The sequence below is a fragment of the Ochotona princeps genome, chromosome 10 (genome assembly GCF_030435755.1).
Source record: "Ochotona princeps isolate mOchPri1 chromosome 10, mOchPri1.hap1, whole genome shotgun sequence".
Lineage (NCBI taxonomy): Eukaryota > Metazoa > Chordata > Mammalia > Lagomorpha > Ochotonidae > Ochotona > Ochotona princeps.
This window is the reverse complement of record NC_080841.1, coordinates 53,982,051-54,007,318: the sequence shown is the minus strand read 5'-3', so window position 1 is coordinate 54,007,318 and position 25,268 is coordinate 53,982,051. Positions and strand designations below refer to the sequence as shown.

The 25,268-nt window shown below is 44.6% G+C and overlaps 1 protein-coding gene across 8 annotated transcripts in view; it reads right to left on the bottom strand.

Annotated features, from left to right (window-relative positions):
• Positions 1–25,268, bottom strand: part of FRMD4A (FERM domain containing 4A) — a 571,779-nt gene that overhangs the window by 110,787 nt on the left and 435,724 nt on the right. For all 8 annotated transcript variants that reach the window (XR_009246201.1, XR_009246200.1, XR_009246202.1 and 5 more), the window contains one exon: positions 5,985–6,077. Coding sequence is in view for 5 of the 8 variants with exons in the window: in XM_012931059.2 (XP_012786513.2) it covers positions 5,985–6,077 (93 nt within the window). In the remaining 3 variants the exon portion in view is untranslated. The remainder of the gene's footprint in view (positions 1–5,984; positions 6,078–25,268) is intronic.

The following is a 25,268-nucleotide window of genomic DNA, read 5'->3' as shown; positions in this document are numbered from 1 at the left end:
CGAGACTGACAGCAAACCCAGCACAGAGGGCTGTCTGAGCCCCGTAAGTAAAGGCAGGCGCAAGTGAGCCTCACCAGAGACGATTCGGCCCGACAGTCTGGTGTGTCTGTGCTCTGGCACTTGAGTAGACCCGCCCCCTGCCCCCCACCCTGGGGCCTGGCATCCTGGGGCTTTCTTGTCTCCTTCTGCTGAATGTGGATGCCTCTGACAGGGCGACAGCTTGAACCCTGCCCAGCCAGAAGACGTGGGTTTGTCAGGGTTTGCTCCACCAGCCCCCTGCTGTTCCTCTTCCCTCTCACACCCACCCCCTTGGCAGTGGGGAATCACTGAATATTTACAGCAAGTGTTAATTAAATGGGCCAGTGATTTCATTCTGTAATGAACACAAATGTCACATTTGGGATGCTGACTTTGGGTAGCAAGGAGAGCAAAAAGCCGAGAGTGGGGAAGCTGTGAGTCTCCCCGGCCAAGGGTCTCCGAGGCCGTCCAACCCAGCTGGGGACGCCCAGCAGCACAGGGGGAGTGACAGGAAGTGACAACTGCTGACTGAGCCAGCCAGGGAGACACGAGTGGGTCCTCTGTTCCCGATGGAGCTTCCTGCCACCACCTCCTCTGTCTTGGCTGGTCTATTGTCTAGTTCAGCTTATTGTTTACTAAACTTACAGCTTGAAGAGACAAATCTAATCTCTGTTTATTTTCCTGCAAACAGTGGAAATGGCCAGGGCTCTGGGAACACGTGGTCTGACAGTACAGCTGAGAAGGAAGAGTGCAGAGGGGCAGGGATCTCTGAACACAAACGTGTGCTGATAACAAGTTGTGCAGGCTTCCTGGGAGTGGGGGGTAGGAGTATTTTCCCTACAATTTTCTTCCTTTCTTAGGTCTGCCTGGCGGACAATTGGAGGGTCATTGTCCTCAAACGCCTTATGGCACTGAACAATGGGCTGTAGTAGAGGGCCACATATCAGGCATGTGACATTGGGGGTATGGGGGTGGTGAGGCTAGCCAGAGAGGCAGAAACCAGTTCATATGGGACACTCTAGGGGTATGTCTTCTTTCCACCAGAAAGTCAGAAATGATGATGAGCAAGGGCAGAGCAGAATTCTAGAAAGATGCTTAGGACCAACAAATAGGGGGGACCAGAAGGGCCTACTTCCAGCAAACAGAGGCCAACAAGGGGCACAAAGCTATTTCAGATGCAGAGACAATGGGAAGCAGTGGGTGGGGGAAGGGACGGGAGCAGGTGGGAGACAGCAGGGGCAGGCAGAGTGGGCGCCCAGGCTTCTGGCCAGGAGGCTTGCATGGGTAGTGCGGGCAATCACAGAGACAAGGGTTGTGTTGGGGGCAGGGAGATGACGCCACCCTTTGACTCCTGCGTCATCTGTGTACATGTTTGTGCCTGGTGGCAGAGAGCGCCAGCAGATGGGCAGGGAAGCCAGCACTGGGGGGCATCAGAGTCAGGGTCCCTGACAAGAGTCGGAACTGGCGCTCATGGTTTGGGGGTGAAGTCACACAGAGGGAGGGTGGAGAGAGCGAGGATCAGCAGGGTGAGACCTCCCAGGGACCAGTGCTCAGGGGTGAACAGAGCCGGGCACCTGGCGTGAGCCAGGGCTGAAAGGGCCAGGGAGGAGGTGCGGCAGGACAGCAAGGAGAACTAGGAAGTGGAGAGTGTGTCGCAGGGAGGCCAGAGTCACATACACCCCTGCAGAGGAGAGTCCAAGAGTGAGCAGGCACTCCTTGTGGGACCTGGGACAGAGACCTCCTGTGGTGACGGGGTACGAGGGGACCAGGCACTGCTGGGGAGCAAGGGGAGATTTGGGGAAAGGGAGATGGCAAGCAAGGACCTGTCTCCCTGAGTGTAAGCAGGTTCAAGGGAGTGTTCCCTGCAGGCAGCTAGCATGAGAGAGACATGGTCACAAAGGGGAGGCGTTCACAGAGAAGCAGCTTACAACAGAGAAAAGGCAAGAAGGTCAAGGCAAGTGAGCCGACTGGGGGCGGGGGAGGCGCTGGACTGGTGGGTGGTGGAGGATGGGATGAGAGTCACCCTTCCTGAGATGCATTTGCGAGCAGTGAGGACTCTGAAGACAGGGACTGCGAGGACACCAAAACTGGAAGTAGACAAGATTAAGTTTGTGGATCAGGGAGGTGGAAGCTGATGGAGTTTATTCACACTGGCTTTCGTTTTTATACTAAATCATTAGCTGTATGATCTTGGAGTACAACAGGTAAGCATTAGGTCTGGCCATCAGTGTCCAGTAGCGAGTGTCAGTGACTGTAGTGGGTGCTGTGCCCAAGGACCCTGGTCAGTCCATTTGTTGCCCAGGGCTGGTGTGCACCTGTGCTTGTCACCTGGTTTTCCAGATGGGTGCTGCTGGTTCTGCAGATATGGCCAAGCATGCATGGAATGTGAAGTGGGTCTGCGACATGGGCTTGGGCTGTGCTTGCACAGTGAGCAGGAGTGGCCCATGATGAGCAACGGCAAGGGTGTCACTTGTCCCTTATGGAGATGGATGCAGTGTGGGAGAGAGAGAAGGGCATGGGGCATGGAGTCAGACCTAACCACGTGGACCTTTAAGGCAGAAGCCACTCTCCTACCTGTGCTCTAGGTTATCTGAGAGTGCTCCCCAAATAATACTTGCCTTGATTCTCTCAAAAGACACAGTCCTACAACATCTATACAGTAGACCACAATTGTCCAACTTCATTATCATTATTATTAATCTCTTTCTGTGCCTAATTAGAAATGGGTACCTACATTAAAGGAAAGATGGAGTATTTGCGTGGAGAGTTGTGTACTATCTGCAATGTCAGGATCCCCTCTGCTGTGACAGGTGGTTAGGGCAGAGAAGATGGACTGCCACCAATCCCACCATCTGAAAACACCTGGCAGTGTGAGGCCAGCTCTAGCTCCTCTACTGCATACAGACTCATTCTGGACAAGAGGATGGAACAGAACTTTGTGAGCTGAAAGTGCATACCACCTAGGACCAGCACTGTGGTATAGCGAGTTAAGCTGACAACTGCAAGGCTGGCACCCCTCTTCTGGTTTTAGTCTGTTGCTACTGTGCCTAGGAGGCAGCTGCTGATGACCGTAGTTCTTGGGCCTCTGCCACCCAAATGGAGACCCGGAAGGAGCTCTTGGCTCCTCCTGCATTTGGCCTGGCCTAGCTCTAGCTGTTGCAGCTATTTTTGGAGTGAGTCAACGGATGGAAGGACTCTTTTTCTCTGTCTCTTGTCATTCTGCCTTTCAAAAAATAAACCGTTAAAAATAAACGAATAAAATTCACATTGTCTAACATATGTGGGTCTTGTTTTTCCTAATCTGTGGAATGGAGGAAACTCACTGGCCCACACTCTCACTGATGGTTTCAGTATGCATTCCAGAACATGAATGTATTGGCTACTTAACAAGTGCCTGTCATGAGATGGCAGCCCATACACAGGGGACATGCCATTAACGTGTACCCTCTATGGAACCCTAAAACTTGGTGTAAAGCATTCATCCTTCAGGTGGTTTGATTCAGGCTAACAATGCATGTGTTACAAAGACCTGACAGATAGTTGAACTGCAGGATAAAGGTGCAACTAGGGGCTTGGGAGTTGGACGCATCAAGAGGCAGGTGTGGTGCAGCTCCCTGGGGTTGTTCAGGGTCTTGCCATGCTGGGGCTCAGGAGGGCTGGCAAGCACATGTTGGGAGAGGGCTCCACTGGACAGAAGAGCTTGCAAGGACTCCAGCATACTACCCAGTCCAGGGCTATGATAAAGTTAATTTCTTCAGCTACTCCTTTGGACAAAACAGCCAATGGGCATCCTTCAAAAGGTACCAAGCTTAAATACCTCCAATGAAAGAACGTCAACTGAATTTGAACTATGGAAATGCAACAAGGTGGAGCAATCCACCGTGGGGGGAGGGCTTTGGGAGGGGTGGGAGGAATCCCCATGCATAAAAAAATGTATCACATAATGCAATGTAATTAATTTAAAAAAAAAGGAAATGCAATAAAAAGATATGTTAAAAAAATTAAAAACAAAACAAAACAAAACAAAAAAACACAAAAGGTACCAAGCTATAAACATAATTCTCCGGAGGCAGGACATGAGTAGTTAAAACACTAGTTGGATGCCATGCCCTTCATCAGGGTACCTGGGTTTGAGTCCTGGCTCTCCATTCCTGATGCCAGCTTCCTGTTACGGCAGACCCTTGAAGGAAAAGGTGACGACACACATGACTGAACTGTTGCCACCCACAGGTGAACTCTGCATGGTGTCCTCGGCTCCCAACTGTAGTTCGGGTCAGTCTTGGCTGTTATGAATGTTGGGGGGATGAACCAGTGGATGGGAGCTCTCTGACTACCTATGGATCTGCTTCAATGCTTCTCCAATACATAAACTAAATACTTGAGATCTCAGCCCCCATCCGCCAGTTCTCTATTGATGCCACTATTAAACCCATGCACTTTCCTGGGTGTTTATCTGGTGTTACGTAGAGAAGTTAGCACGGAGTGCTATGAAATGATTCATCCCCAGAGACCAACACTTCAGCTGTTGATCTCTAGGTGCCCTGTGTTCTCCTACAAGGACTAGGTTCCACAAACCCACAAATTACCTGGTTCTCAAACAGACATGCAGCTTTATGAAGCTGCAGAAAGCACGTGAAGCGGGGCCTGTGGCGGGGCTGGTGGCGGGGCTCGGGGGGAGGCTGTTGATGTATGGTAGGTGTACTCATCCTCTCACGATCGCGGGTTAATGATCCAGCTCCAGTCCTGCCTGATGCTACCTGCCCCTCCCAGCGGAACTGCTCTTCTGTGCTTTATATGATTGCTTCTCCATTAATCTGAGAAACTGCAGACACCATTAAGGAGAATATGGCGTTGAAATCATTGCCATCAGTAATGGAAATTGCTAAGATTAGCTCCGATTTGTTCACAGCTGTTAAACAAATACAAAACGCATTAAATGCAGGTCTAAATTTACTCTGCCAGCTGAGGTAAAGCTGTCTGCTCTGGCCTGTTTAATGGACCCTTCAACTCTCACGTTAGGCTCTTCCAAGGTCTTCTTTGGTAGCGGGATGGCTGTGTCTCAACTTGCCTTCCTGACCTGCACTGTAGGAAGAAGAACTGAATTGCAAACTATTGCCAGCCTGCTCTGGAACTTCTGCTGGCCTATTTCACATGAACACAGTCTAGGTAGTGAGCAGAAGTCAGGCAAGCTCTGAAGACTTGGCCATGGCACCCTGTGCACCTATGCGATTGCCAGGAGCCACTCCAGTGAGAACAGCACGTGGGAGTTGAAATCCCGACCCTCCTATCCATGCGCACTTTGCTCCTCACCCCCTGACTCATGTGAGTCAGCTTCCTGTAAGTTTCTGCTGAGTCCTGTCATCTTCCTAAGACCATGGCTACCGATAACTCTAAAAGCCTTACATGGCATGTATCGTTCTTTTTGCCATCACCAAAGTCCTTGGAGGAGAGGGACCAACCAAAAATGCTCATGGCTCCTGATATTTGATGATGTTGTATCTTTCCTTGTCAGAAAATGTGCTGACCTATTGTTTGCAGTTGGGTTTCAATTGCTTTTAGATGGGATAAAATACAGAAGTCTCAAGAGAGAAGGAAAGAGTTGGAGAGCTTTGCAGTCAGGCTGCAGATTATCACCAAAAAAGAATTCAGGGCACAGACTGTAGGAGAGAGACGCAGGTTAGCTGGAGCTCTGTCAATCCTGCAGCAAAAGTTTTTGTCTTTCTTCCAAACAAGAGTTACAAACCTGTGTGTCCATGCACATCCACTGGCACTGACACATCGTACACACCACTACCTGTGTTTCCAGTCACTGGCAGGGTAGCCATCCTCGGAGCCTCAGAATCAGCCATGGACTGACAGCCATGGACTGACCCCCCTGTTTTGGAAGCATTCTACCCCTGCAGGCTTCTCAAAGAGGGGAAAAAAGCCCATCAAGACATCCATGCTTGCATCCCAGGTGTACCTACCTGACGCAGAAGTACAAGACCACGGGTCCTGACTTTTTAGGGAAGTCATGTTCCAACACTCTCCGATCTAGCTGGAGCCAATTCAAGTGTCCCCTGAGAAAGACAGAGACAAACTGGTTAGGGTTTTGGGGGTTTATAGCAAGGAGCTTGTTGAGGGTGGCAGTGGTGAGGGTGCAGGTAGGGAAGAACACACTGGACAGCAGATAAACGTGTGCTGTCGCTGGGGCGTCCAGCGGGGCAGTCAGGATATGCAGGCCCCTCCCTCACCGAAGCATCTGGGTTGTCCCCTTCCTCGCACCAACTTCCTGACTCCAGCTTCTTGATAATGCAGACTGGGTGAGGAAGCAGATGAAAACGGATCCCGTCCACCCACGTAGCTGATCTAGATTGCATTCAAGGCCTCTAGCTCTGGCTCTGACCCAGCCACTGCAGGTGTGTGAGGAGAGACCAGTGGATGGGTGCCTTCTATCTGCTGTTCAGCTGGATGCTTTGCTCTGCCTCTCTTTCAAAACCTTGGTTTTGTTGTTTGTTTGTTTGTTTGTTTTTAAATGGAGCTCCGCCTCCTATGGAAGTCCAGACATCACTTGGGGAAGACCATGCCTGCAGGAGGTGCCATGCAATGCCAATGAGGGCAGGAGAATCAGGGCTGGAACTACTGCTCCTAGACTGCACTGAAGTGAACTGTGTTCTGAATTCCTTTCCCACCACACTGCGACAGCCTTTTTCTTCAGAGGCTTCCAAACACACTTCTAAAACACGTTAGCAAGCCTCACAGTTTGTTGCTGGAAGTAGGGGTGCAAACCGAAGTGTAGTTTTTTTTTTTTTTAAAAATGTTACATTCATGCCTGCCACACAGCCCAAGTTTCCATTCAAGAAAAAAACAAAAGCATACATCCACATGAAGACTTTCACACTAACAGCCACAGAGACTTAGCAGTCACTTCATAGACATGGCCTGTGAACAAGATCCTTTGTATACACTGTAACAGCCCAAACTTGAAATCACCCAAGTGTTAGCAACTGCAGGAGAAAGGACAGAACAAGTCAGGATATATCTACACAACGGGATATTACGCAACAATAAGTAGACTGTTCCAGGGATACATGTAGCAACAAGCATGGATGTCAAATTAAGCATGGTGCAAAGTGGTCCCAACAAGAGACCATTCTGCTCAGTGAAATAAGCCAATCCCAAAAGGACAAATATGTATTCTCTCTGATACAAGGCAACCTTCATGCAACACACAAGTTCATTAGATATATAGGTAAACGTGTATATACATATATTCACCCACAGGAACTAGGATTAATATCCCAAGAAGTGAAGATACCTTGCAGTATGCTTCTCTACTTCTGATTAAAAGAAGGACTCTCAATGAAACTGTCAAATATATCTTGACAATAGGATTCTGGACTTCCTACCATCGTCTATACCTACAATGTCATGATACACTGAAGCAGCCAGATGTTGGACTTGTGAATGTTGCTGAAGGATTACACTATTATAATATGGTGGAAAATGGGGCTGGGGAGGGGACTAAGGAGGGTGGAAAGGGAAATTCCTTAGCCTATGGAACTGTAGCAAGAAAAATAAAAAAAAAAATCATGATGCAGGCCAGTGCCATGCATAGTAGGTTGAACTTCACTTTTGGCGCCATTTGGGTACAGGATTGAGTCCCGGCTGCCCCACTTCTGATCCAACACCCTGCTGTGGCCTGGGAAAGCAGTAGAAAACGGCTCAAATGCTTGGGCCCCTGCACCCATGTGGGAGAGCCGGAAGAAGCTCCTGGCTCCAGGCTCCTGGCTCTGGATCTGCTCAGCTCCAGCTGTTATGGCTTTTTTGGGGAGTAAATCAGCAGATGGAAAATGTCTTTCTCTCTTTCTCTCTTGGCCTCTCAAATAAAAGTAAATCCTCTTCAAAAATCATGGTGCATAGAAGATCCCAGATAGCACATACTGAATGACTCTATTTGTGTAACTCCACAAACACAACTATGGTGATGGAAAGAAGACTGGGGGGCAGGAGAGAAGGTACAGGAAGAATCATCTTTACCACCTTGATTGTGTTGATGGTGACACATGTTCAGGCATATACCTAAACTTACAGGATACATCAGGTATGTCTAATTAGAGTGACCTTAAATGGTGAACCACAGGGATGCATGCTGATGTGTAAGTGAAGTCATGTCCATATTTTTTCCCTCCTGGCCTCTTTCCCCCACTTTACTTTCCTTCTGAACAGGATCACTGGGCACTGTATCTGTGAAGGCATCAGAAGTGCAGCAGTGAACCAAACAGCTCCTTGTCCCCTAGAGCTTCTGTTCTTATAAGAAGACAGATACTACACAAAGATCTCCACAGTTAATTATGCGGTTAGTACTAATTAACATTAATCACATCGCGACCATGAGTTATGAGGACCACACGACTATTGGCTATGCGATGGAGCTGGGCTAATCTGCAGTTCCGAGAGGCACCTCCCAATGTGAAGGTGAAGTCAGCACGTCTGAGACGTGAAGTCAGAGCAGGTGCTGCCTCAGCATTGAGGCGAGGGAGATATCTCCCAGGGCAGACTGTGCAAATACCCTGAGGTAGGAAGGTCCCTGGAACCTTAAAGATGTGTTGAGTGGAAAGGGCCAAGGCTGAGAGCCCCTTGGGGACCATGCTGCAAAGACCAAGCCTTGAAGTGTCAGGAACACCACAGAGCCAGGGTAATAAGAGGCACCCTCTCACACCCCCTTTCCCTTTCCCTCCTGCCATGACCTAGTCTCAGTTCACTGGCCTGGGGGGCACAGCCCGACTATCAATTTATCTTGCAAATTCACTTAGAACAGACCCCAGCCAACTCCATTGCATCTCCTCACGTGACTGAAGTTGCCCGACTCCAATGTCAGTAACACGCAAGCCCATGCAAAAGCCTGGTGCAAGAGCTATGTAGAGTGAGACTCTGTCTGCATCACTGTATCAAAAACCTTTGCACCTCCACACACAAGTTCACCTCCAAGAAAAGAAAAGAGAAAACACGCTTTAGGCTTCCACTCCCTTTTGGAAACTTTATTTAAACTCTTATCTGTTGCACAAGAAGAAACAAAACAAAGCAAGCAAAACAAAACTTCAAAATAAAGCTCTACTTTTCCAGCTAAGCCCATGCCTGTAGCTCTAGATACGACATCTGAATTGGTCTCAGAACGGTGGCCAACTGAGGAACTCGAGCCCCTTTTTCCCGCCCTAAGAATCCTAGCAGGACAAAAAGTTTACCTCCAGGAACTACTTTTTACTATCTAACTCTGAACACAGAGGGTGAAAAGTAAAGGGAAGATCATATTCTTCTAAGGAAAATGACTGGTCTGGACCAACTGCTTTTGGCAAGGCAGGCTAATATCTGATAGCACACAGGATGAGGGAACTGCCTCTAGGTCCCCATGTCGTCCCTGGTCATCCCCAAAAAGTTGTTGCAAATTTCTGTTCCTTACCACATGTTATTCCCTCTGTCAAGAATGTCCTTCCTCTCTGGAATGCCCCCAACTTTTTTTTTTTTAACTTTGAGTGGTGGAAAGAAAGAGCTCTCATCCATTGGTCCCCAGATGCCTGCAACAGCTAGGGCTGAGCACAGGGCTACAATTAGAATCTGGGACTTCAATCCGGGTCTCCCACATGAGTGACAAGGGCCCAAGGACTTCAGCTATCCCAGGATCTGCCTTTTGGTGGAGAATGGAATCAGAATCAGTGCCATAATGTGAGCCAAGGCCCTTCATCATGGGATGTGCATTTCCTAACCACTAATCTAAACTCTCACTCCTAGTCCAACCAGTAAGATTCAACTCTTGTACCCTGTGCAATAGTTCAGTGGCTAAAATCCTCGCCTTGTGCATACAGGGATCCCATATGGGTGCTGGTTTGTGTTCTGGCTGTTCCAAATCCCATCCAGCTCCCTGCTTGGGACTGGGAAACCAGTAAGAGATGGCCCAAAGCTTTGGGGCCCTGGACCCGCAGGGAGACCCAGAAGAAGCTCCTGGTTTTGGATCAGCTCATCTCTGACCATTGCAGCCACTTAAGGAGTGAACCAGCAGATGGAAGAACTCTCTGTCTCTCCTCTTACTTTTGTCAATCTGCCTTTCTTCCCGCTCCTCTTCCTTGCCCTCCCAAAAAGACTCAACTCTCACATGTCCACTCCAGAAAACCTTCTGGATGCATGCACCAGGCAGGGCTAGGGCTCCTGCTCTGTCTCAGCTCCTATCCAGGACAAATCTCAGTGGTTGCACAGAACTTGTTTCTGTCTATGCAGTATTTTCCACAGGAGACTTTTTACACATGAAAACCCTCACAAGGCCTCATAATGTAAAAGCGTACATGTGTCTGACCCACAGGTAGGTATTTGACAAACATCAGATCTAGTTCATGAGGTAGAAACTACAGCCACTTTCTTCTTGCCTCTCAAAAAGGCTCCCAAACCCCCCAAGACTCTCTTTGTGATCAGCTTCCAGCAGGGATCCATATGCATTCCCTGATTCTGCTCACTCTGTTCCACCCAACAATAATTCACTGTCTCTCCACTCTCTTTAACTGAATGCTAAGCCACTGTTCAAGGTTGAGTTCAAGTCCTTTGTGGAGCAATGGCTTCCTTGATTTCCTAAGTCTGGAGTTTCTTCTAGTTTTTTCCAGAATTTCTGATTCATGATTTCTATAAGACATTTGGCATAACCTTCTGTAATTAGTCATTTTAAACAGTATGACCCAACTCTACAACTAAGTACTAACTTCACAACATTTTTCTTTCAGATAGCACACTGCTGCTACATATCTGTTTCATTTTTGTGAAAAAGATTTAGTTTAGAAATAAGTTTCAGCAAGCACATGTCATCATTAAGTATTATTTAAACATACAAATGGTTCTGATGCAATACCAACAGCCACTTTTAGTAGTAGATGAAGAAAGTTCTATTATTGGCCATAAGTGGCATATGTACTACTTTTATTTCAATAATAACATGATGCTATATATAAGCTGTATTTTTGACTCAAGATTTGATTTTCTACCCTTCACAAAGTTAGAAACAACTGGAGTGATCATTAGAAGTGCAGATTCATTGAGTAGAACAAAATATAGTAGTATTTACAATTAAACTCAGTAATTAATCTCCTTCCCCTTGCCCCCATCACATTCAAGTTTGCTGAGTACAGTAACAGGATTTTCATATGCATAGAAGCTTCATCATATTGTTTTCACTTCTTTTGGGGGGGTATTTTTCATGTTTCTTTCTTTTTTAATTTATTCATTTTATTATTTTATGATATAATTCCACAGACTCTGGGATTTCCCCTCCCCCCCCCCACTAATTTCCCCTATATTATTACAAAGGCAAAGTCCTAAGTCCAGCATTCTGCTCTTTAAGTGTGTCCTGACCTTGAAGGTATGGACAATGGCAGAGTCTAGCAACCTATTGTCAAGATACATTTTCAGTTTCATTGGAAGCCCGTCTTTGGAAGAAGAGATGCAGACTGCATTAATCTTCACATCTGGATATAGTAGTCTCTATTACACAGTTACTATACATGTCCTTAAATGAAAAGCCATATAACAAAATTAACAAAAGAAAAATAGAAAATTTGCAACATGAAGTTTAACAATATGCTCCTGGATGACCAATGTGTTGCTGAAGAAATGACAAAGAAAATCAAAAACCTTCTTAAAGAAAACAGTGCTATCATATGACCTGTGTGTCACTGAAGAAATAACAAAAAAACATTGCTTTAAAGAAGTGATAATAAAAACAAAAATATCAAAACCCATGAAATGTAGCAAAAACAGTACTGAAAGGGACATTTATAATATCAGGTGCTTAAAAAAATTGAAGTATCTCAAATAAGTGATCCAATAATGCATTTCATTTTTTCTTTTTTTTTAAGAAAAAATGAAGAAATGATAAAAGTCACAGCAAAACCGGATGGATTAGAAACTAAGAAACTATAAACTACAATAAGAAAGAGACATTTTTTAAGATGAGCAAAATAAAACTTTTAGCCAGACTAGCAAAGAAATGCAAAAGAGAAAAACCAAGTAAAATTAGAGATGAAAACAAAACATCATAAGAAACTAGTAACATGATCTCTTCTTGCTGTATGGACCCTTTGATCACTATGTAGTGTCTTTCTTCATCTCTTTCAATATTTTTCACATCAAAGTCTATATTATCTAAGAATGGCTACACCAGCTCATTTTTCTTTTCCATTAGCCTGGAATATATTTTTCCATCCTTTCACTTTTAGTTTCTGCATATCTTCATTGGTAAGATGTGTCTCCTGGAAGCAACAGATAGATGGGTTTTGTTTCTTTGATCCAGTCTGCTAATCTATGATGCTTGATTGATGAGTTTAAGCCATTTACATTCAGGGTTAATATGGACAGGTAGTAATTTGGTCCTGTTATTTTAGCAATGGGTTATTCATTGTTTGATTTAGTCTTCTTTTGGTGTTTTATTGGGACATTCTCCATGTTTGCCTTTGGTTTCGGCATGTGCTATTTCTTTTCTCTGTCAATAGAACATCTTTAAGTATCATTTGTAGGGCAGGTCTGGAAGGGGCAAAAATTTTGAGTTTTTTTTTTATTAATTTCATTGCATTATGTGACACACATTTTTTTTTTTATGCTTTTCTTTACTGTGGAAGTAGTTTTATTCATTTTCATAGACAAAGGCAAGCTTTGCTGGGTAAGTTTTTCTGAGCTGACAATTTTTTCCTTTTACAATCTGGAATATGTTGCTTCATTCCTCTTCTGGCTTGAAGAGTTTCCTCTGAGAGGTCAGCTGTGAGTCTGATTGGGGTCCTCTATACGTTCATTTATTTTTTCCATGTGCATATTTAAGGATCTTTTCCCTGTGTTCAACTGAAGAGAGCTTGATTATCATGTGTAGTGGCAAATATCACTTTTGCTCAACCCTATTGAGAGTTCTGTGCCCCTCCTGTATTTTGTTTGCTTATTCTTTCTCCAAATTAGGGAAGTTTTCCTTTATTATTTCATTGAGTACATTTTTAAACCCAGTTTCTCTTTCTGTGCTTTCTGGAACTCCCATAATTCTTATATTCAGCCTTTCAACAGTGTCCCTTATTTCTTGAACACCTTTTTTTTTTTTTTAGCTTGATTCAGTTCTTCTTCCAGCTTTTGATTTTTCCTCCATTGTTGAAGGAAATGTCTTCCAATTCTGAGATTCTTTCTTCTGCCTTGCTCATTTTATTATTGAGACTTTCCACTGAATGTTTAATTTGCTCTGCTGTGTCCTTCATTTCTAATAATTTGGCTTGATTTTGTTTCAGTGTTGTTATTTCCTGTATGATATATTCCTTAAATTCCTTGAACTTCTTGAATTCCTTGAACACAGCACTAGCTCCTGGTTCACCACTTTCCACCCCCTGTGATCCTGTGCTGTGGTCACACCGCGCCTATACAGCCTTTCTCCCACTCCTGGTTTGAACAGTGCCTGGGATTAGGGTAATGCCAACTATCCCAAGTCACTGGGTTGCCAGTATTGCTGGCTTGCTGGACCATTAGGTATGAAAGCCACCTGTACCTATTAAGGGTGGAATGTGTAGAATGCCAACTTGGTACTATTTTCCCTGTGAGACCAGTGTAATGTGCTGAGACAGAAGTGAGTTCTCTGTTGGCTCAACCCCTGTGCAGCTCACTATTGTTCCTTCAGTCCCACAGCCTTTTCTTCAGTACAAAAAATGGTGCCTAATGTGGCACTGGTTGGGGTCTGGGCCTGCTGTATGCTAGGTAGGAGGCTATCTAGGCCTATTTTCAGTGGAGTCTGTAGGATGTCAAGTCAGTACTGCTTTCTCTGTGGGATCAGTGCGATGTGCTGAGCTGGACATGGATTCTCTCGCAGCTTAGCGCATGTAGAGCTCACTGTTGTTCCTCCAGCCACATTCCTCACCTCTCCTGCCCCGCCCCCAATTTCTTCCTAAGTACACAACATGGAGCCCAATGTGGCACTGGTAGGGATCTAGGGCTGATGGTCATTAAGTCTGGGGGCCCCCTGGACATATTCTGGGTGGAACCTATAGCTTGCCAAGTCAGTACTAGTTTCCCTGTGGGACCAGTGTAAAGCACAGAGCCAGAAATGAGCTTGCTCCTGGCTTAATGCATGTAGTTTGCTGTTGTCCTTCCAGCCCTCCAGCCTTTCCCTTAGCAAACAAAATGGCACCTGATGTGCAATTGGTGGGGTTCTGAGTCATGAAATACACCCTGTTTCTGCACCAGCTTTTTGGGCTCTGCCACTCTGCTTCTGTTCATGGCTAAATCAAGCAAATCAATAGGATGGGCATTTCTATGCCAGGGTTCACCTCCTGAGCTCCTGGTGAACTCCCCTTCCCACCTGGCTGCTGATGGAGTTCTAATTGCTGATCGCTGACCACCATTGGGGAATCTGGTCATTGCAACACCATTCTGCTCTCTCTGCTGCTTTCCCGCATCCATGGGTCTGCAGGGGTCCCTCTGCCGTCAGCCTGTCCTCCCCTATCCTGGCTAATGAGTCTCCATCTGTTTAAATATGTCCTTACCCTCTTCTGCCATCTTGTTTCTCCTAACTTTTCAACATCTGTAAAAAGAAATATTGAAACTAGCCCCAGAAACTAGTCAATGATAGGTGCTCACAAATCCGGTTTTCCCACTGATTATCTGCAAGCACAATCCACTCAATGATCATGTGGATTTCAGTTTCCAACTTTTGTCCTGCAGTATTTCTCGATAAAGAGTATGGTGGGAAGAATCTTTTCAAGATGCTCAGGCTCTCTAACCATCAGAGAGATACAAATGAAAACCACCTTGAGGTACCACCTAACTCCAGTGAGACTGGCCTACATTCAGAACTCGAAAAACAACACCTGCTGGTGTGGATGTGGGGATAAAGGCACCCTCCTTCACTGCTGGTGGGAGTGTAGGCTAGTCCAACCACTGTGGAAATCAGTATGGAGAGTGCTTGCAAAATTGCAAATAAACCTGCCATATGACCCAGCAATCCCGCTCTTAGGAATATACCCAAAAGGAGTGAAATCTGCATATGAGAAGGGGATCTGTAATCCTATATTTACAGCAGCACAATCCACAATAGCAAAGTCATGGAAACAAACCAGATGTGTGTCCAAGGAAGAGTGGTTAAACTGTGGTACATCTACTCTATGGAATATTATTCAGCTATTAGGAAGAACGATATTATTCTATTTAAAACCAGGTGGTCCCAACTAGAAGCCATTTTATGCTCAGTGAAACAAGTCAATCACAAAAGAACAAATACCATACATTCTCTCTCATATAAGGAAGCCAACATGGAAAGTGTAACTCCAACAGTCCAATCTATACTTTTTTTTCTTTTTTTTTAAGTTTTATTTATTTATTTATTTTTGATTGTCTGTTTGCTCTTTTGGCTGTATCTCATATGTTTTGATGTTTTTATGTCAGTTTGCTTGCTTCCAAATAATCTCTATTCTCTAGTAGAATTCATCAAGTGCTCATGAAGTATATGATGGCATCATCTTTCCCAAGAGACTTCTGTGTTTCCTTTTAGTTAAGCATGTGTTGCTTACTCAGTGGCACATTATTTTATCAGGGTGCTGCAATGTGTTGTTGATGCTGTTGTTGTGCGCGATGTGGCTGTTATGAAATGATGTCAATCCGAAAAACAGTAATAATATTTCAACCCCAAACAGCCTGTATCTCATGCAATAAGATATTGTGAAGTAACCAATGATATGAGGCAGATTGCTTATGATCTACATCAAAGAATTGTAAAACCTAATGTACTTGTTTTTTTTTTTAAAGATTTATTTTATTTTTATTACAAAGTCAGATATACTGAGAGGAGAAGAGATGGAGAGGAAGTGGAGCTGCCGGGATTAGAACCAGCGGCCATATGGGATCAAGGCGAGGACCTTAGCCACTAGGCCACACTGCCGAGCCCCAACCTAATGTACTTGTAAGGCCCCATGATACTTGGAAATGGGGAGGGAGAGCAGAGAAATCTTACATCACCCTAGAAGGTGTGAGGAAGACGGGAAATATAACCTATCAAGATCATAACTGGTAACTCACAGACAACAGACTCGAATTAGCATTAGACAATAGCAAAACTACAAAGGCATATGGGGGAATCAGGAGTAATCCTAACAACCTCTTAACAGGAGGTCATACGCATAGAGCAGAGGGGACCCCAGAGTGGAGCAGGCGGACAGGAGGAGGCTTTTATCCCAATCCTGAAGACTCCCAGATCCTCACCAAGGAACACCGAGGACTACATCCCTACTGCCAAGGAGACCACGGGGAAATGGAGTGCCTTCGGAGACCAAGAACTCTGAGGTCGACCACCCCCATTTGGATCTACCCCATGGGATGGAAGAAGCCCAAATCCTGCCTTGCAGGTTCCAAAGTCATCGGAACAACAACCAGGATCCCTGAGCGGTCTGCAGAAACAGAAGAACAGTAAAATTCCTTCAGGACTAGGGAGAGGAGCTTTCTCTGGTCCTTGCCTGCTTCCAACTTTGGGTCCCCACCCTCTCTGGTAACAACCATCAGGAGAGCTCCAGAAACCCCTCAAAACAAACAAACAAACAAACAAAACGAGAATAGATAGACAGAGAACAACAAGGAAAGCTTAGAAACAGACAGGAAATGGTCAGCGGGGATGCACTTATAACTCACTGGGTGGGACACAAAGATTAGTTACTCCTAACTGGGGTATGGAAGATTTCTCTGCACACCCCTCCTAAACATGCTCACCTAAACTGTTGACATATATCCTGTTAGAATTATAGAGTTAGACTACCCGAAAAACAGCCAGGTTCAGCGAAATCATGCTTCAATGCTATAAACCGCTAAATACTAAAATTAAAATAGGCATGAGACAGCTGAATAGCAATCTAAGCCATTTTAAGGTGTATAGAATACGGTTGAATGTAAACCAAAATTGAAATGTCTATGAAGAAGTCACAGGTTGTGGTTGAGAACCTGCATTTTCCTATTAACATATTGGTTAATCAATACCATGTCAATTAATGCCACAATGTTGTAAAGGTTGGAAATATTATGTTGGGACTTTTAATTGATTAGAATGATACTCTGCCGGCTCTACCCTCAGACCAGAGATGGTCTCACCAAGAAACCATTGAACTTACCAGGACAATAAGATGCTGGACTTTATGCTTGGTAAATACCTCCAATGAAAGAATGTCAACTGAATTTGAACTATGGAAATGCAACAAGGTGGAGCAATCCACTGTGGGGAGAGGGTTTTGGGGGGGGGGGAATCCCAGTGCATAAAAATATGTATCACATAATGCAATGTAATTAGTTTTTAAAAAAAGGAAATGCAATAAAAATATATGTTAAAAAAAGAATCTTTTCATATTTCTCACAAAAGAAAGGGTTCAATCACCCACATACTAGAAGGGTTCAAAAGCACAGGGCTTTTCTCTGGTCAAGGAAAAGGACACGCAAGATGGAATGTTCCACAGCTGGCCAGTACGTCAGTCTGGGCTTGAGAAATCTTACCCACCTTCAATGGCACAATGTCACTGACTACACAGACTGCTTGGGTTAGGGGTGGGTCTTGGGGGCTGCCATTCATATGGTGAAAAATTCCCAGGGGCGAACAGAGGACCATTGCAGTAACATACAACCACAGGTGTTCATGTTGTTTGCTTGCTGCCCATTCGCCTTTATGCACATTCACAGAACACAAACAGATGGATGGATTCCCACTCTAGTTTCATATCCCACATCAAACTTTTTGAAAGAATGACTTCTGAGTAATGGACTTAGGTAGTTGGAAATGCCTTTGTTCCTGGCCATTTATTGGTTCAGCATTTGTCAAACAATCAAGTAACCAGAAAGGAAAGTCAGCAAATACCCAGGAAGCAAAGAGAACAAGGTGGGGATTTCCATCACCTAACTGGCATAGTTGGCTTCTGAAAATAAAGGACTTTCCTTTCTTCTCTTCCATTGCCTGAACTTTGCTTTCCTTAAAGTTTTACTGATTTGAAAGGAAGAGGGGCAGAGACTGGGAGGGATAGAGAAATCATTTGTTTACAGGTTCACACAGCTAGGTCTGAGCCAGGTCAAAGTCAGGAGCCAGGAACTTCATCTTAATCTCCTTCTCATGGCCATCTTTCATTGTTTTCCCAGAGGCATTAGTAGGGAGCTAGATCAAAAAAGTGGAACCACCAGGACTCAAACCAGGACTCAATATGGGATCTTCCAAGCAGGCAGCTACCAAACAGGGGCTTAACTGGTTGGGCCACAAGGTCTGTCCCTGCCTCAATTCTGCAGCTTGGTTCTGTGAGGGACGGCACAGCACACACCTGACAGGAGAGGCAGGCTATGTTACACATGGAACTCATGGGAACTCAGGGGGAAAGGAGTCAGGTCCCTCCATGGAAAGTTGCTTTAGCAAGGAAAAAAACTCAAACAAGAAGGGACTTGGGCAAGGCGCCTCATGGTAACTGCCCATAGTAGAGCTAAAAGATGGACTAAAATGTGAAGTAGTCCCCCTGGGACTACCGGGGGTGGCTGCATATTGGTTTGTGTTCATTGTGCTAAGTCTGCTCCCAATCCTGACACCCAACCACTTCAAGGACTCCTTACTGCAGGAGGCCCCAGCTTTCCCAGTCAACACTTTCCAGACTTGACTGTAAAGGCCTCCCTCAAGCCTGTTTTGAATTGGAGTTAGGATGGGACGAGGGGCAAAGTAGTGTTTCTCCCACACAGTTTAATGCAGAGGCCCGAGATCCTGGTTTTCATGAATCATATTGATTTTTACATTAGAAAATGTACATTAGTGTCTCTGCCAATAACAAAGCTGGAATAAATGGCAATCGGGTAGATGCTCAGAGTATTTTTGTTATTGCCTGACTGATAACTATCTTTAAAGCTGAGCAAGATAACGCTCAGTTGGTTTATGGCTGCAGCAGGTCAAACTACTGGGTCAATAATAAATATGCAATGGCTTGCGGGGAAACAGAAATTGGATGCATTTATTTAACAGATTGCTTTCAGCTACTACATACAATACAAATAGATTTTTGGTCCAAGTGCTGGTGCTTTCAATAGAGGCCTTGGGGAGAGCTTTGTTTTATAGAGTTACTGGAGGGTGGAGGTGTGTGATAAGACAGCCAGCTCCTTCACTTCTCCCACCCCTGAGAAAGTGAAACCGGTGCCTTTTCATGCTTTTACTATCATCAAATTATTTCACAGGGAATGAATTTCTGCAGAAAGTGAAAGCTATGGGACAAAATTCTTACAGATGTCATCCATTGAAGGAGGGATGCAGACTATATAGCTAATTGGCCCTTTGACTCCAAAGTATGTATACTTGTATAAATACCTTGTATACAAGTAGTATACTTGTAGTAGTTCAGGGATCTTGATTTACCTAGAGACCCTCAAATGAAAAAGAAAGATAAAGGTGGGATGTTTACCGGGGAGACCACATTCCTATAGGGTGGGCTGTTTGGTCCATGGAATTTCTGGCTTTCGTTTTGTATTTATGGAGGAATTGCTTGTTTCACTATGTTCTCTTAAGGTTGTTCTTTTCTCTCCTGGCACCTCCTTTATTGCATCTGCTAAACTATAAACATAAACTCGACAAAGGTCAGGGGCCAGTTATTTCTGTATTTCCAGTAGTTCACCCACGTCTCCATGTGTCCTACAGATCCCATTCATCATATAGAGACACAGCGCTTGCCCTAAACAGGCTCCATTTCAGTAAGTGTCCTTTCTGCTGACTTGGTGCAGGATCACAGCTCTCCCTGATCATCTGCATCGGGATGGAAAAAGTGAGGACAGAGCATGGGCCCTTACCTCCTGCTATTGAGCCATTCTTTTTTTCTTTTTTCTTTATCTTGGCTACACACGCAAAGAATTGTGCTCGAGTCCTTCTCTGGTCACTAAATACGAGGAGATGATTGCTGAATGCCAAGTTCCCAGAGCAGCTAGCTTCTCACAGCCCAGGCACACAGACTGTGGCCACTGTCTTTCCTCCTATCCCACCGCATAGGAGTTAATGAATGGAAGCCCCAAAAGTATTTCTAAAGCAAAGGCTTTGGCCACACTGCTTCTTGTTCTTTCTTCCTCACTGGGAAAACTGTCTTCCTTCTTTGCTTACATTTAAGCCACAGATGTGCTTGGGGCTGGGCATGCTCATAAGCGGACTCCTCAGTTGGATGACAGGCACACTTCTGCGCAAGTAGACATGAGGATGCAAGGTGCATGCTCCCCTGTGCCAGTGTTGCTGGCACCGAATCGACAGCTGCATTCCCCATGACAGTCGGGCTACTCCAGCCTGAATTATTTGGCAAACCAAACTCCCCAAATAGTATCAATCAGGCAATTCATTTAATTGAGACAGTATGCTAACCCTCCCACTCCCCTAAATTCTTAATTTGCAACCTTAATAGGTTCTTCAAACTAGAATCCTGGCTTCAGGGTAACTAGGAACCTTCTAAAATTTATGCAAGAATTTGGTAAGTAAACTTCTGTGGTGGAGAAGGAATATAACCTCTGAATGAATTTTAAAGGGATCTAGATTTTAAAAGAGGTTAAGAAGTATTCATTTTCTTAACTGCTATATGAAAAAAAAAACTCTAACTGTACCTAGTATCTAAACTATGCAATAATGAGTAACCATGTTTCTTTCCTTTCTCCCTCAAATTTCTAAATGCCTCTTAAAGATTTTCTGTTTCAAAACACAGATGCTCATTTATAGCATTTGACAAAGAACTCTTAAAATATATTACAAGATACTCAAATTAGGTCTTAATGATGCTATGGCATTCCTTACTTCACCTTAGGTTGTGTTTGACAATTTCTGTTGATACTCGGTTATGCTCCTCCCAATCAACAATTTTAAAGAATAATTAAAACACATAGGTTAAAACAACCATGGGACCATTTCAAAGCAAGACAAAAAAACGATTTCCTCTAAATAATGGATGCCAATAGTTATAATGCCTAGTATTGTGGTTCAACAGGGCAGATCTCAGCTTATAATGCCAGCACTCCAAGTATGCAGTGGTTTGAGTCCAGCTGCTCTGCTTTCAATTCAGCTCCTCACTAATGCTCTTGGAAAGCAGTAGAAGAGGTCTATGTGCTGGGGCCCTTCCACCCATGTGGGAAAACCAGATGGAGCTTTTGGTTCCTGGCTTTGGGTGACCCAGATCCAGCCATTGGAGCCATTTGGTGAGTGAACCAGCTGATGTTAAATCTCTCCCTCTTCCCCCCAATGTGTCTCATTCTTTCTTTCTTGTCTCCCCCTCCATATGTGTCACTTTGCCTTTTAATGAAATAAAAAAATTGGAAAAAAAAAAAAAAAAGAAAATCTCACAGTTCAGCTCTTTCACACCCAGGGCCATTAAAGCTGAATTCTGATTCTCTGCTACAGTAGGGCATTCACATGTATCCTGGCCCACAGCATCCAACGCTGAAATAGAATCTGCTTCTCTACCTGGCTCTAGAGGGAGGGAGCCGAGGACAGCACCTCCAACATGGCTTCTCTCTACGAAAGGGCTTTGAAACTTGACTGTGCGTTACAACAAACTGAACTCGGAAAAATCTTGGTGCTCACCCACCTCGATGAAATCAGAATTTCTGGGGAGCATACACAGGTACCAGAATTTTATAGAGTGTCCTAGACATAACCAAAGTTAAGACTCACAACTCCAGCAAAACAAATAGTTACGCTAACTTCAAATTCACAACACTTGTTTTGCTTCAAACTGGTTGACAGCTATCAAAGTGTCTTTAGCTGCATGTTTTACCACAATTCTGATCAATTACCAACGATCCATTGGATCTCTTTTTACCAGAACAGGAATAAAAAAGAGGCTAAATTAATTGAACTTTGGTGTGGGAAGACACTTACGGAAAAATCGGAAAAATTTAAATAAAGTTTAATTACTAATATAGTCCCAATGTCAATTTCATAGTTTTGATCAATGGTGATCCATTTTATGAGGTAATAACACTTAAGGAAGCAGGATGGAGGATACACAGGAAGTCTACTATCTTTACAATTCTCCTCTAAAATAAAAAGTTAAAAAGCAAAAAAGAGAGATAAGCAGAATGAATACTAATGCTTCAATATTGCTAAACATTCTTGGTCATTAACATCTGCACATTGAAGACAGACACTCTATTAATGAATACAAGAGTTATTGTGGAGAGAGTAAGTTAAGGGGAGAAGAGACTTCTAATATCCCGTCCACACTGCTTCATCATTCTTTTCTCAGGTCCTGTCTAAACCCCAGAACATGTCATCAACACTGGCTCATACTGAAAGAACCAATGACACTAATACAACCTAAGAGTCATGAAGCTCACTCTTAGCAATTCTTCTATTGAGAATTCTGCTGCTAAGAAAATTTTTTGCATATACACGTTATTCCATGGTATATAAGCACTTCCTGAGTGCTATCTTGTTTTATTTGCACTAGAACACAGGCAAATACACGTGGCATGTTATCACAAGGGGAGAAGCTTCTATTGCATTTTCTTAGAGAAGAGAGGGCATAGCTTATGTATAAATGACACACATGACACCTAGGTACACACCCAACTGAAAACACAGTACTGATGTTCTGTGCCATCGGCATCCTGGAGCAGCACTCAGAGGATGAGAGCTGGGGTTCACAGCCTAACGCTGGGGCTTCCTGATGCAGGATGTCCCAGCCCAGACCAGAAGCACTCACTATTCGGTTAAAACAGCTTTTGCTCATTCTGAGCTACCATAAAAAAGGAGAAGAGTTCAGATTAATGACGCAGCAGCAAGGGGTGTTGGCCCAGGCCTTCTCAGGCCATCCCAACAAGACCACTGGCTCTGTGTCAAGGTCATGGGCTGCCCCCTGTGACCTTGGTCTCTTCTTTCAAGTCCTAAGGAGATGCAGGTTCTGGATTTCTTCTGGGTCCTGACACTTGCTCTCTTGCTGTGGTACATGAGGCACATCTGCCAGTTCCTTCCCAGGAGCCCCTGGCTGGCCTGCTTTTCTCTCTCGCTCCTCTGCTGACTGCCTGTCACTTTTGCCATTGCTTGAGAAGCTCACCCACCTCAGACTCCAGGGAAGGTGATGGGAGGCAACTGCATCTCAGACACTTTTCCGGGTAGCAGAGGGAACCAGGAGAGTGCTGTAGACGCAGCCACTGAGGCTTAGCTGCAGGCACAGTGGATGTGGTGGTGTGCCTCCTGTGACATGTGTGACTTTTGTGCCCTTGATTCCTCTGGGAGAAGTGTGACCTTGTAGCCTGCACTCTATTCCTCCTGGCCTCGGCTATAAAAGCCAGGGTATGCAACAGTCAGCAGCCAAACTGCGTCCTCTTTGGCTCGAGATAATGTGTTCATTCTTTGACTCTTGCTGATGCAAAAGGGAAGTCTAATTGGGACTCATCTGGAGTTCGTGGGATCTTTCAGATGAGCATATTTTCTTGGGAAATGTGAACAATGGGGGTATATGATTAACTGAAACTTAGTTTCCTTTTAATTAGTGAAAGAGCAATGGAGAACAATTTAAGAGGTTTACAGGGGACTTTTAAAAGAGTAGGAAACATTTACATTGGTGAAAGTGATTGCTCTAGATGTGCATTTGTCTAAAAGTTTTTTTTTTTTTTAATTACAGTGCTGGCTCATTTCCCTTACCCCAGCCCAGCCCAGTCCCCAGTCTCTGACCACTGTGCTTATTTGGTCCCTCTTGCAGGCATAGCAATCCCTCTGGACTAGGGGCCACCAAATCCTGCCTGCCTTCCCCACCTCCTTCTGGTTCTGGGGCTAGGACCAGGCCTGACTTTGATCCTCCTGGCATTTTCTTTTTTCCTTTTCTTTTCTTTTTCCTTTCCTTTTTTTTTTTAAGATCCCAATTGTTACAGAGAGGGAGAGATTTGCTGGCTCTCTCTTCAAGTGGCTGCAATGGTTAGGACTGAGCTAGGCTGAAGCTAGGAGCCAAGAGCTTTCTTCCAGGCCTCCCTGGGTGGCACAGGCCCCAAAATTTAGGCCATATTCCACTGTTTTCTCAGGTGCACTAGCAGCAAGCTGGATGGTTACTGGAGCAGCCAGGACATGAACTAGTATGCATATGGGATGCCAAGGTTGCAGGAAGTGGCTTAACCCAATATGAGACACAATGCTCACCATGGAACCCCCACCTTGTTTCTCAGCTTTTCTTCAGAAAGATTTAGCTTTGTTCCTGCTGCTTGCTCCTAGACACACCATCACTGTCTGAGATGTCACTAATTTATAGGGTGACCATATGTTCCAGTCAGCCCAAGGCAGCCCTAATTTACATTTCCCTTTTATTCACAGTGTCTTACTGTGGATAGTAAATCAAGCAGCCACCATGCCCATTTGGGCCTCCCAAGGCTAAATGCATCTATGAACTGACACATCTGGTCCCCTCTCTTCCTGAGCAGCACAGATACTGCCTACTGCAGCCTCAGGGCTGTCTTGTGTCAATGGCACCTTCTGATTCCTGGGGCATGGGTTCCCCTGGACCATCTATCTCATCCAGACACACACCTAACCCTGAACGATCACAATTTTAGGGAATCATCTCCAGGTCCAAAACACTCCTGTTTCAGAGGTGGCAAGGGGAGAGGCACGATGCTTGTATGTACAGTCTGCCCTTTTCAGCCGCATGGTTTGCATTCAAGGATTCAACCTCAGCCAACATCATTCAGAACACATTGCGTCACTATGGGACCTGTACAGATTTTATGATCATTATTTACTAAACAATGCACTGCTATCATTTACACAGCATTTTCATCATATTAGATATTTTAAGTAGCCAAGAGACAGTTTCAAGTATCTGAGAGAATGAGAGCTAATACTGTACAGCTTTCCTCTGAGAGATTCCTGGAGTTTGTTATCCCCAAGAGTTCAGGAGCCAACGCCTGGCAGGTACTGAGGTCGACTGTATATTTCCACACCCAGGGAAAGAGAGGAATGAGACAGTTGTTTGGAAACTTATTCTTACTTAAAAATCTGTGTGGGTATTTATTATACTCTTTTGCTAACCGTCCACTAGAGAAAATTGAAATGTTTGTAAAGATATTCCTGAAAGAGGCAAATTGAAAAGTGATTAAAAGCAAATACGCTTTTCATCAGAAGAATGTCTCAATTTTTGACTTTCATATGCTGTTTCTGCTCAGGCAATGAAACTGCCCAGACCTTCTTATTTTGAATTTATCATCAAAAATTTATCACCAAAAATTTCTTCCTGTTACTGTTATTTCACCACTGATGAAGAGATGTT